This window comes from Xyrauchen texanus, chromosome 33 (genome assembly GCF_025860055.1).
Source record: "Xyrauchen texanus isolate HMW12.3.18 chromosome 33, RBS_HiC_50CHRs, whole genome shotgun sequence".
Classification (NCBI taxonomy): Eukaryota; Metazoa; Chordata; class Actinopteri; order Cypriniformes; family Catostomidae; genus Xyrauchen; species Xyrauchen texanus.
In genome coordinates, this window is record NC_068308.1 from 33646670 (window position 1) to 33660388 (window position 13719).

The following is a 13719-nucleotide window of genomic DNA, read 5'->3' on the forward strand; positions in this document are numbered from 1 at the left end:
CAGAGACACACAGGGCTTTGATCCTGTTTTCATGCTGATGAATAAATGCATGATACAAGGTGCATTAGAGGTTCATTTGGCATTTTAAACATCCTTACTCTTTGTTGTAAAGGTTACAGACTTATACCTTATCAGTTAATGTGTGTAAAAGGCAGAGATTTCTCTGCACCTTAGGGAACTTCCAGATGTAGAATGGAATGTTTTTGTCATAGTTACATGCAAATATACATTTGACCAAAACACAGGTTCCTCTTGCTGCCTGAGGATGTGTGTGTGTGTGTGTGTGTATCTGCCTGTCTGTTGTTTCCCATAAACTGATATGATTGCATTATAGCTTCGCTCCAGCACCTATTTCCTTTTGCCTGTATGTGAAGTGTGAAGAACATATAGCCTATATACAGTATGTGTGATACACTGTATATGTTTGTGGTGGTGTGGGCGTGGTCGAGTGCCGGCTTGTGAATGGAGAGCAAGATCGGGAGATGTCAGTGATTGTATCTATCAGCTGTTTGTAATTGCAGTGAGAGTTTGAGATGGTTTAAAGAGCGAGCCAGATGCCAGTGGAGAGGAGGAGAGAAAGCTTCACGGAGCAGTGTTTTGATGTGCGATCATCCTTTCTTGTTAGGCTGAAAAGCATTATTTGAGTTTTGTGAATCACAGAAAAGTGTGGGAAAATAAAGACCCTTTGAGTTGGATCTCCCGCTTCCTCTTTGCAGAGAGTTAACAAACTTGTCACAGTGGTGCAGAAATCTGGGATTTAAGGAGGAAGAACGCCGCCATGGAAGCCTCTCCACAGGCCTCTGGCTCACACTTTAAACCATCTCTAACTCTCATTGCAATGACAAATAGCTGTTAGAGACAATTATTGACATATGATGATTCTCACCGCTCTCATCTCCCAATCTCGCTCTCCATTCACAAGCCGGCACTCGACCATGCCCCCACAACCACGATGTTCCTTCCTGTCCTACAGATAGCAGTGTTTATTTGGACCTATGTGTTTATTCAATGAGTACTCAGCGCAAGCATGTGTGTGTTTGCGCCTGTGTGTTTTTCCTACCTGTGTTGATTTATGTCCCTCGACCTTTTGCCGCAAACTTCCTGCAGTGACCGGTGTGTTTATCTGAAATGCAATAATGCAGGGCACATCAGATCTCATAACATTGACTTTTTAAAGCATTTGCAAACAGGATGAAATTATGTTGTCCCGGAGAACACCTGTATATGGCTTGCTTATCACACTGGGACAGGAGACAGTATTTTAACCAATAAAAAAAATGAGACACCAGATTTTAATACTTTTCAATTAATATTTTTGTGTATTTTGTCATCTAGGGCACAAGCGATTTCTGTGTTGCACCCCACACATTTCTGATGAACCAAACAAAAGGCATAATCAGCTCGGGTGAGTGTATATTTTATTCTGAGTGTGTGTGTTTGTGTGTATTTCTTCCACATGTCAGTCATGACCGACTCATTTAATCTAATAATATGTATGGGGATTATGTTTGTTGACAAACAAATTTACATGAAACTGCATTTCTTTTCTTTTAAGACTTCCCATAAATTTGCTGAATTTGAATGAATTATTATTTTACTGTCTGTAAATGTTGGAACTGACATCAAGAATCATCACTTGTGTAAATCGGCCAATTGGGCACAGTAATCTGCCAATGTTGATAATCTCAAAAGGCCAGATATTGGTATTTCATGAGCCTCTATTTATTCTCATTGCTCTTTATCAGAAACAATTGACATTTTAAAGAGAACTAATTTGTGATTTGTGGCAAAGGATAAATCTGGATGATGGCCATAAGCTCTCTCTCTCTCTCTCTCTCTCTCTCTCTCTGTCAGAGTGCATGCTGGGAGCGAGTAAGTGGAGTGTGTGTGTGAGTGAGTGAACTGTGCACGCTGAAGCTAGAGTGTTTCTTTTTTCAAACTTCAATTTTTTTGTATGTGATTTGTATATCATTGTTTAGTTTAACTAAGCTTGTTGGGGAGAAGAGCATCAGCAGGCAGTGTTTTTACTGGGAATCATTGGGGAGGATCTGTTAAAAGTTCTCATTGACTGTCTGGTTAAGAGATTTCTACTTCTGAGCTGTCGGAGAGCTCACTCTTTTGCCCAAAAAAAGGGGATCTGACTGACGTAAAGAGCTGGCAACCTGTATCCTTACTATGTTGCAATTATAAATAACTGTGGTGTTAGCCACTAGACTTGGATGCATTCTAGAGGTGGCCGTTCATCCTGATCAATCTTAATTAAATCCCTGGTAGATAAATATTTGTCAGTATTTCATTATTGCTTGATTTTTTTTAAGTATCCAAACTTTTTGGTTTAAATACTGGCTTGTATTCCACAGAGTTCCAGGTGGACTGGGGGGTTCGCGTGATATGAGCCTGAAATGATCATCTGTGTTCCGCAATGGTTTTCGAGTCCTTGAATAACATATAACGTGCGAGTAAGGGCAGCCGGTGGACTTTCTGGTGCCCTCCTAGGGAGTTGGTGCCCTACGAAGACTGCGTAGTCAGCTTATTGGGAGCGGCGGTACTGTGTGTACTGTGTTAAAACAAATTAGGAAGGAACAATTGAAAAGCTAAAGGACGACTAGATAAATGGAAATGGCTTGTGCCAACAATGTCATATAGAGGACTTACGCCTATTATTAATAATTTAGAAGCATCCTCTTTGTGGCATCGGCTAGTTTGTGTCAACCCACCTTTAAATTTACTAGGGAAACTTCAATCGATTTATTTTGAATTCTTCTGGGGTAAACTTCACTGGATAGCACAAAGCATTCTGTGCTTAACAAAAAAGAGGAAAGAGGACAAAGTCTGGTCCACTTACACAGCAGGACTGCAGCCTTTAGCATACAGTTTCTGAAAAGATTCCTTACTGGTACAAAGGTCTTGAGTTGGAGGCAGTTGGTTAATGCAATGTTAAAGTCTGTTCAGGGGATGGGAATAGTCAAACTGACTGTTGTTCTTGATGGATCCCAAAAGACTAGATATATCTGATATGCCTGTTTTTTTTTTAATCAAATCTTTTTAAAGCTTGGGGTCTTTTTAGTGTGACACGGTCAGAAACCACAGACTCCTTACGTTGGTTGCTGGAAGAACCCCTGATTAATGGTACAAATTTGGACACAAGTACAAGTGTAGCACTGTCTGATTTTTTCCTCAAATCCCGAAAAAACTACTTTACGATGGTTGATCAACTGCAGAACCTGGTTTCAGAAAGGTTGAGAAGGAGTCTTGGAATCAGATCTGTACAGAATGTTGCACAAATATTTCATAGGCAGCAGTCTGATCTCACACCAGAGGAAAATATGATGCTCAAAACCTGTTGTGGAGGGAATATTTTTCCTGATGATAAAGATCCCTTGTCACTATTGTCTCCAAACTTAGGACATTGAGGTGTTTTTTTAGACTCTATTTCAGGCATGAACTTGAATGTTATTAATGGAAAAAGTTGGAATGTGTGACAGTTTTTAATAAAAAGGAGTTACGTAATAAGGTTGATACACTTTGGCACACTATTTTAGGTTTGGGTGTGGATGTTAGACCAGAATGGAGAGCACTTTATAAGTCACCATTAACCAAAAGAACTGCTGATATTCAGTGGAGAGTTTTACACAGAATTATTGCTGTTCATGCTTTCATTTCTGATTTAAATCCTAATACTGGCCAAGACTTTTTTTCTGTCAAAGAGAGACCATTTTTCATGTTTTTATGTCTTGTTTTAGACTTAAGCTTTTATTCTTATACCTTAAAGAATTTTTTTTATTGTTTTGATGAAGAATTCTCAATGCAGACTTTTATTTTGGGTTTTAAATATGTTCAAAGGAAGCTATTTGAATGTCAACTGATTTATTTTATTTGGGAAAAAGCAAAAACGGCTGTATATTTCAGTAGGAGCAACAAGATTTAGCAGCCTTGATTTAATCGAGGATATTTGTCGTTTTTCGCTTTTATAAAGCATTGAATAACCTATAATACTTTGAGGATATATGGCGTCAGAGAGGAGCCTTTGTGCTCTGTGGTGAATGACAAGCTTTCTTTTTTTGTTTTTTTTTGTTTGTGAATTTTGACCATTTTATATTTTCATTTTAATAATAGTTCATTTTTTTGCCTGTCTTTGACTATAACATGTTTGTAACAAATAATATTGAAATAAATGTTAAAATTAAATGATCTCTGTCTCTCTCTCTCTTGCTCTCTCTCTCATTCTCCTTCCTCTGTTTTTAGATATCGTGCACTATTACCTGTACTGCAGCCAGACCCTTTCCAACCCATTTCAGCAGGTACTATGGTTCATAGAAATTATTACTCATATTTTTCTGTTCTATTCTTCCTCTTTTTGTTTTTGTTTTCAATCTTTGGGGTCCAAGCTCCAAAAAAGGACATAAATGCAGCATAAACGTAATCCATACAGCATTTTAATGCATGTCTTCTGAAGCGATACGGTTGCGCTGGATGAAAGTATAAGTCCTTATTCACCATAAATCTAAAATAGCAATTTTTTATTACATTTAACTATTTTATTAGTGCTGTTTTTGGTAAATGGTCTGCACTTATATAGTGCTTTTTTCTAACCTCAGAGGTTACCAAAGCGCTTTACACTGTGTCCCAATCACCCATTCACACACACATTCATACACCAATGCAAGGCGCAAGGCGCTAACCTACCATTGGGAGCAACTTGGGGTTCAGTGTCTTGCCCAAGGACACTTCGGCATGTGGAGTCGTGTGGGATTCGAACCACCAACCCTGCGATTAGCAGCCGACCCGCTCTACCACCTGAGCCACAGCCGCCCCAGGTTTTTCAATATTTAATGAATTATGTGTATAATCAGCATTTCCCTCACTTTGCCTGCCATATTGAATGGATTTGTTTTCCTGAGCTCGCCACAATGCATTTTGCGTGAAGAATTCATTTGTTTATGCCTGAAAATATGGCCAAAAGATTGGTTTTTTTACTATCCCTTCTTGGTACTTTTTTGTCTGGAGTGTGCCTATGGTGGCTTAAAGATGTTGTTAAACACAACATCACTGTGCAGCTGGGTCCAACTACAGTTTCGCCTTCCAAAACAGTCAGAAATATAGGGATAACCATTGATGATGAGCTAAATTTCACAGACCACATCCCAAAGACTGCAAGATCATGTAGATTTACACTACAATATCAGGAATATTAGACCCTTCCTCTCTGTACATGCCACACAACTGCTGGTTCAGTCACTTGTCATAACTAGACTGGACTACTGTAACGCTCTCATTGCAGGCCTTCCTGCATGTGCTATTAGACCTCTCCAAATGATCCAGAATGCAGCAGCAGCACGTCTGGTCTTTAATGAACCAAAGAGAGGACATGTTACACCACTTTTTGTCTCTCTCCACTGGCTGCCGGTTGATGCACATACTAAATTAAAGGCCCTGATGCTGGCATACAAAACAGTCACTGGGTCTGCTCCAGCATACCTAAAAACATTTATGCAGAGCTACGTTCCCACCAGAAGCCTGCGGTTGGCTAAGGAACGTCTCCTTGTTGAACCAAAACAAAGAGGCACCAAAACACTTTCCCGGACTTTCAGTTTCATCATACCACGTTGGTGGAATGACATTCCCAACTCAATCCTGGAAGATAACTCACTCTCTGTCTTCAAAAAAATGGCTAAAAACACATCTTTACCAAGAGCACTTAACCAGTCACAAAAAAAAAAAATTAAAAAAATATATATATATATATATATATATATATTTACAATTCTTGTTGCACTTAAATCTGTTTTGTATACTATTCTGATGATAGTGCAACTTTGTAGTATGGCACTTTTCGTACCACTGTCTCCTTAAGATGATTCGCTTATGTTTTCCTCTTTTGTAAGTTGCTTTGGATAAAAGCATCTGCCAAATGAATTAATGTAAATGTAAAGTGCTGCCTATTAATTCCGTTCACTAGGTTTTGGAAGAGAGCAAATAAGAACTGGTTCTTGATTCCAAACGCTAGCTATCAATTGCTACAACTGACCTATCAATCACCCATTTCTCCTCATGTATTCTTACCCTGACTCAGTCTCCCGCTCTCTCAGTCTGTCTCTTTGCATCTCTCAGGGATTTTAGGTCAGGCAGTAAAAGGCCCGTGTCCTTCAACTCTATTGCTGCAGTTCAGCTTGAGTTGTTGTAACAGAGTAACTGTAGAGGTCTCTTTCGGGATCAATAGAGTTGTTACAGAGGAAGGGAAGCAAAGATGATCATGATAAGAGCTAGAACATGAGACACACACACACACACACACACACACTCACAAATGCATGTTGACCAACATGGTGGGGACTTTCTTTGACTTGAATTGTTTTGATTTTTTATCACAACCCTCACTTAAACCTTTTTGGCATTTATTTGAGTCATCTTTTAGTATGTTTAACTATAAAATTGAGACACAAAGATTTCAACTGTTTTTATTCAGAGCTAGTTATAATTAATACTGAACCATCAGTCTAAAAGAAAATATTTAGCATATTTATAATTAAAAGTAAATTACAGATGTGGACATCCCCGAATGTCCCAGGTTTTGCTTTTTGGACACTTTTGTACCTAAACTACACACACACACACACACACACACACGCTTGACTTCTATTGTTAATTATAAAATTGCATTTTTACATTTAAAAGAGATTTAGTATGTTAATTAACATTAAGTACACATAGTTTACTTACCCACACATACCTGACCCACACATACAGTGCATGCACACAGAGTAATCTCAATCTGCAAAGAGTCAGTGTCAGTGATGTGTGTATTAGAATGTTCTTATAATGAGATACATTATTCGTTTTTCAGATCTGAAGATCTTTTGGTCTTGTGTCTGGTGTTTTTAATCATATTCCCGTCTCTCTTGGTCTTATCTTTCATTTCTCATTGCTGTTCTGCCTCTCACAGTCTGTTAATCTCTCCTTTTGTCACTCTGACTCATTTCTTGAATACATTTTCCCTGTTTCATTATCCTTGTCTTGCTACACTTGTCTTCTCTTTGTCTCGGTTTGGTCTGGGATAAAGAGGACACGTTTCTACAGTGAATTGCTTCTATAGGCTCAATCACACTTTACAGCCAAGAGAGTGAAAATTGTACGATGAAAGTAGATTAATTAAATCATCCGGTTTGAAATAATTATCCATGTTTATCTGCAGTGCCAGCTTTGCTGTTAAGCATCTGAGTGGATGTCGCGAAGAAATGCCTGGGTCCAAAATTATATTTAGCAAGAAAATGTCTATTTTTGTAGCAATATATATTTTTCTTTCTTTCTTTCGTTTTTTAAATATGTAAATATGACCTCTCCATGTTCTTGTCAGTTTACCTGTTTGTATTATTATAAAGTTTTTCCTGGTCTGAACTTGCACTATTCAGGCTGCAGTGTGATGCAGTACTTATTTTTTATTTATTTTATATTTTGTATTCAGGCTTTAAAGGCACAGACACAGACTTTCTGACATGGTCATTTTGTTAAAGAATGAAAGCATAAGAATGAAATCAGCACTGTCATTCATCCATGAATGGTGTAGTTCTTCCCTCTGGTGGTAGAGAGTGAAACTGCACATATGTCCTGTTAAGCTTTCTCTGAACATGCTGGGTGTAGAGTAGACTGTACAGGTGTTGTTTTTTTAGCCCTTAAACAAAAGGAACTGATCCTGATTTAGTTTGTATTGCAGTCCCTGACTGTCTTCCAGAGATCGTTGACCACCATGCAGATCCAGATTCAGGGACTGCTGCAGTTTGCTGTGCCTCTCTTCCCTACAGCTAAGGTGAGTGTGTATTTAGAATAAGAGGACAGTCACTCTACATAGTCATATAGACTGATCCATTCACTTTAATATGATCTGCTGTACACAGTAGAATCTGATAAGAATTTTAGAATATGTTAAGCTCACAAAAATATGTCCATTCTATCACAGTGGAAAAAATAATATTTATAATAATAATAATAATAATGGTGAATAAAATGAATATATATATATATATATATATATATATATATATATATATATATATATATATATATATATATATATATATATATATATATATATATATATAATGAATTATAGTATTTCTTAATTTAATAAGGTTTTAATTGTATCATTTTAATAATAATAATATTAATAATGGAAAATAACATTAAACATATTTTTAACATTAATATATATATATATATATATATATATATATATAAAATGAATTATAGTATTTTATTATTTTAATAATTTTTTAATTGTATAATTTTAAGAATAATAAAAATTTAAAATAACATTACATAAATATAAAATGTATATATATGAATAATAATAATAATGGTAAATTAAATGTATATAAAATGAATTATAGTATTTTTTTAAATAATGTTTTAATTGAATAATTTAAATCATGTATCTTGCATTTGGGTAATAAGAATCGGATGGTGATTAGGTGCAATGTGCTTAGTTTTAATTACAATAATATCAAATTTTTTGGGGGGGTGAAATATGTTCTGGAAAGGTTTCATGAGATTCATCCCCATAATAATAATAATAATAATAGTAATAGTAATAATAATACAAATAATATTGGTAAATAACATGAATATATATACATATATAATATAGAAATATATATAAAATTAATTATAGTATTTTTTTATTTTAATAATGTTTTAATTTAATAATAATAATAATAATTATTATTATTATTATTATTATTATTATAATAATGGAAAATAACATTAAATTATGTACAGTATATATATATTTATATTTTCAATTCTGGTGCATTTCATTGCTGTTGTTTGCTATTCTCTTCAGAGTGATTTATTGAGTATTCAGCATCTATTGAATAATTCAGAGGCCAGTTTACACCAGCTCACTGCCCTGCTAGACTGCAGAGGACTGAATAAGGTAATGAGCAGACAACAAATATTTCACCTGCCGTTATGTAGAGTAAATCATGCTATGAGCTTAATGAGATTTCTGCAATTAGCAAAATGATTCTAAATCTGTTGTGTGATACAGCATGTGGAATGTTGAAATGTCGCATGTTGTGTGTGTGTGTGTGTGTGTGTGTGTGTGTGTGTGTGTGTGTGTGTGTGTTTGCAGGATTACCTGGATGCGCTAATAGGTGTCTGTTATGATGGTGTGGAGGGGTTACTGTATCTGTGCCTGTTTTCACTTCTGGCGGCCTGTGCCTTCTCTGTGATGTTGTGTGCCATCCCAAGAGCATGGAGGCAGATTGCCAACAGGTGCAAGCACACAAAAACACCAACATAGAGTGCATTAAGATGCATTCACTAACATTTACTGAAGATAGTGCAATTAACTCTAATCAAACGTACCTATGCTGACAAATTAGGTTATTTTCGGTTCAGTTGACAATTAGAAGTATGTTTGTTAGTGTTTAAACTAAACACAGCAGAAAGGAAGATCTCCAGGCATAGTATTGGCCCAATGCAGTATATTGTATTGCAGTTTGGGGGCCCAAAATTAAGACAAAGTATTTGGAAACTTTCTGGGTGTCTAATGTTAGCAGAATATGTCCATAGTTAATGTGATGAGCTATACCTGTTTTTATTCTGCTACCTGTGTGAGCTTGAGGAGCTCTGACTTCATACAGCCACTTAAAAACAAATTTGGACCAGTTGGTTATAAGGAACTGCAAAAACATGCTCAGACATTTTTTTTACCTAAAGCAATGAACACATACAATTTAAGTGTGACTTTATGTGTCCAAAAGTGTCCAAATACTTCTTGGTGCTACTGTAGACTAATCCAGTGCTGTTTCCTTCTCCACAGAGAAAGGGATTATGATGACATAAATGACGGTGACCCATTTAACCCTCAGAGTCGACGGATGGCATCACATCACTCGCACCCGGGCAACATGCATAGCTTCTGCAGTTATAGTAGCAGTATTGGCAGCCAGACTAGTCTTCACCCTCCCACACAGACTGTGACCAATGCACCCATCTCAGAGTATATGTAAGAAACACTCTAACCTAAATGTTTGTGTGTGTGTGTGTGTGTGTGTGTGTGTGTGTGTGTGTGTGTGTGTGTGTGTGTGTGTGTGTGTTTATTGTGGTTGATAAATGGTATCTGAATTGTGAATGATCAACAGACACAAAATTTTGGTGAATTTCAAGATAACATGTCCAGGTCTCATTGCATCCCAAAATAAAAAAAATTATATAAATATAATGATATTTAGAATATATTCACCCTAAATTCTCATTACTGTAATACAACAAGATGTTATATGTACAATTATATGAACATATAATTTATTATTTATTTTGATTTTGGGGTAAATAATCACTTGAATTGGGTTTCTGTGCTGTGATTAAGGGGGAGACGTTTTCTTTTCATGAAGGAATATTAGATAATATGAGAATATGAATAGGATATTAGAATTGTAGTAATTATATATACAGTGTGTGATATTAAAATATTAGTGATTTATATTGTTTCTACAATTTAACTCTCCCTTCTTTTTTTAATCATCTCTGTCTTGTTTTGTCAGAAACCAGTCTGCGCTGTTCGGTGGGAACCCACGTTTTGAGAACGTTCCTCTGATCGGAAGGGGGTCTCCTCCTCCATCGGTGCGTTGGGCTCCAGAGGCCAAGTCCTTCTCATGACCCCACACACACACACACACACACACACAAAAACTCCACACTGTAAAATAAAAACACAATGACAATGGTAAACACCAAAGACTTAGCATTCTTTTAAAAACAAATCCACAGGACAATCATTTTAAAGTCAACATGAAATCAAAATGAACAGCATTTTCTATCTTAATAAACATTCCTAGTCTTATTGTGCGGGCTCTGTTTTGATTTCATGTTGGTTTTAAGCTCACTTCATGACTATGTCTTAATTATTTCTGCCCTAATTCTTCTATTTGTTCATTTATAGCTAGCGGCTTTCCAACTGTCTTCTGCTAATAAGCTTATTTTACGTTTTTCTTTGTTTGTTCGTATGTTTCTCTGTTTGTATGTTTCTGTTCTTGTTTTCTTCTTTTAACAACAACATCAACAACAACAACAACAACAAAAAACTATTTATTTTTGGAGCTTTACACTCAGCAATATAGAAACCGCGTAAGTTGCCATATGATTTCCGTATGATTATCCCAATACCTCTGTCCTCTCTACCTCTCCTCAGTTTTTCTTTGATTTAATCCCTTGTTTTTTCCCAGTGAGTCTGAATAAATTTTGTATGGGTGGTTTTCCCTTCACTCTTGGCATGGATCCTCATAGACACACCCATAGTGTACGTTGTTAGACTCACTTATATATTACATTATATACTCAGTTATATACAAACTACCCTAGTGATTGGAGATCTGAATCCCTTTACAGTAGTAGTGTTGCTTGGCTACTGGCATGCCTCACAGACCCTTTTGTCAGCTCTGTGGAAGTCAGTCCTATAGAATACCACGTTCTTAAGAGTCCTTGTCACTGTTTTCTCATGTTTCCATTTGTTGTTTAATGGGTTAGATGTGAGACAGGAGTTTTTGCTAGTGCAGTACCCAGTTAAAGGAATAGTTCATCCAAATAGGAAAATACTTTCATCATTTTCTCACTCTCATTGCTGTTTCAAACTGGTAGATTATGACTAATTTCCTCTTTTAAACACCAAATGAGATATGATATAGTCTGAAGAATGTTTACACTGCTCTTTTTAAAAAAACAAAAGTATATGGTGACCAGGGGCTGTCAAGCTCCTAAAAGTATGAAATTACCATAAAAGTAGTCCACAGAAATTGCACTGTATTTTAAAGCATTAAGCTTGTGCTCCAAGGGCATAGATGGATGGTGTCTGAATGGTATCCCCAGAAACAACCTTTTAGGTGAATCTCACAATAACATATCCAGGTCACATTTCATCAACCCCAAAAAGAAGGGAAAAAATATATATATATACACTCACCTAAAGGATTATTAGGAACACCTGTTCAATTTCTCATTAATGCAATTATCTAATCAACCAATCACATGGCAGTTGCTTCAATGCATTTAGGGGTGTGGTCCTTGTCAAGACAATCTCCTGAACTCCAAACTGAATGTCAGAATAGGAAAGAAAGGTGATTTAAGCCATTTTGAGCATGGCATGGTTGTTGGTGTCAGACGGGCCGGTCTGAGTATTTCACAATCTGCTCAGTTACTGGGATTTTCACGCACAACCATTTCTAGGGTTTACAAAGAATGGTGTGAAAAGGGAAAAACATCCAGTATGCGGCAGTCCTGTGGGCGAAAATGCCTTGTTGATGCTAGAGGTCAGAGGAGAATGGGCCGACTGAGTCAAGCTGATAGAAGAGCAACTTTGCCTGAAATAACCACTCGTTACAACCGAGGTATGCAGCAAAGCATTTGTGAAGCCACAACACGCACAACCTTGAGGCGGATGGGCTACAACAGCAGAAGACCCCACCGGGTACCACTCATCTCCACTACAAATAGGAAAAAGAGGCTACAATTTGCAAGAGCTCACCAAAATTGGACAGTTGAAGACTGGAAAAATGTTGCCTGGTCTGATGAGTCTCGATTTCTGTTGAGACATTCAGAAGGTAGAGTCAGAATTTGGCGTAAACAGAATGAGAACATGGATCCACCATGCCTTGTTACCACTGTGCAGGCTGGTGGTGGTGGTGTAATGGTGTGGGGGATGTTTTCTTGGCACACTTTAGGCCCCTTAGTGCCAATTGGGCATCGTTTAAATGCCACAGCCTACCTGAGCATTGTTTCTGACCATGTCCATCCCTTTATGGCCACCATGTACCCATCCTCTGATGGCTACTTCCAGCAGGATAATGCACCATGTCACAAAGCTCGAATCATTTCAAATTGGTTTCTTGAACATGACAATGAGTTCACTGTACTAAAATGGCCCCCACAGTCACCAGATCTCAACCCAATAGAGCATCTTTGGGATGTGGTGGAACGGAAGCTTCGTGCCCTGGATGTGCATCCCACAAATCTCCATCAACTGCAAGATGCTATCCTTTCAATATGGGCCAACATTTCTAAAGAATGCTTTCAGCACCTTGTTGAATCAATGCCACGTAGAATTAAGGCAGTTCTGAAGGCGAAAGGGGGTCATACACAGTATTAGTATGTGTTCTTAATAATCCTTTAGGTGAGTGTATATATATGTATATATATATGAGCAATTGTTTACAGACAGATTGTTTCACTTTTAATTGACTATATCACAATTCCAGTGGGTCAGAAGTTTACATACACCAAGGTAACTGTGCCTTTAAGCAGCTTGGAAAATTTCAGAAAATTATGTCAAGCCTTTAGACAATTAGCTTCTGATAGGAGTTGTACTGAATTGGAGGTGTACCTAATGGATTATTATTATTTATATAAAGACCTACCTTCAAACTCTGTGCCTCTTTGCTTGACATCATGGTAAAATCAAAATATATCAGCCAAGACCTCAGAAAGAAAATTTTGGACCTCCACAAGTCTGGCCTAAAGGTACCACGTCCATCTGTACAAACAATAGTATGCAAGTATGAACACCATGGGACCACGCAGCCATCATACCACTCAGGAAGGAGACGCATTCTGTCTCCTAGAGATTAACGTAGTTTGGTGCAAAAAGTGCAAATCAATCCCAAAACAACAGCAAATTACCTTGTGAAGATGCTGGAGGAAACAGGTAGACAAGTATCTATATCCACA

General features: G+C 37.1%; 1 protein-coding gene across 4 annotated transcripts in view; it reads left to right on the plus strand.

The window, feature by feature from the left end:
* The window catches only part of LOC127626651 (protein tweety homolog 2-like), an 82242-nt gene that overhangs the window by 64421 nt on the left and 4102 nt on the right, over positions 1–13719 (plus strand). Inside the window, exons 7-14 of one of the 4 annotated variants that reach the window (XM_052102626.1) lie at positions 1336–1405; positions 4246–4301; positions 7700–7804; positions 8837–8929; positions 9128–9270; positions 9821–10006; positions 10545–10623; positions 11101–11127. In XM_052102626.1, the coding sequence (XP_051958586.1) occupies positions 1336–1405; positions 4246–4301; positions 7700–7804; positions 8837–8929; positions 9128–9270; positions 9821–10006; positions 10545–10623; positions 11101–11127 (759 nt within the window). The remainder of the gene's footprint in view (positions 1–1335; positions 1406–4245; positions 4302–7699; positions 7805–8836; positions 8930–9127; positions 9271–9820; positions 10007–10544; positions 10624–11100; positions 11128–13719) is intronic. The other 3 variants (XM_052102627.1, XM_052102628.1, XM_052102629.1) reach the window with 3 other exon arrangements.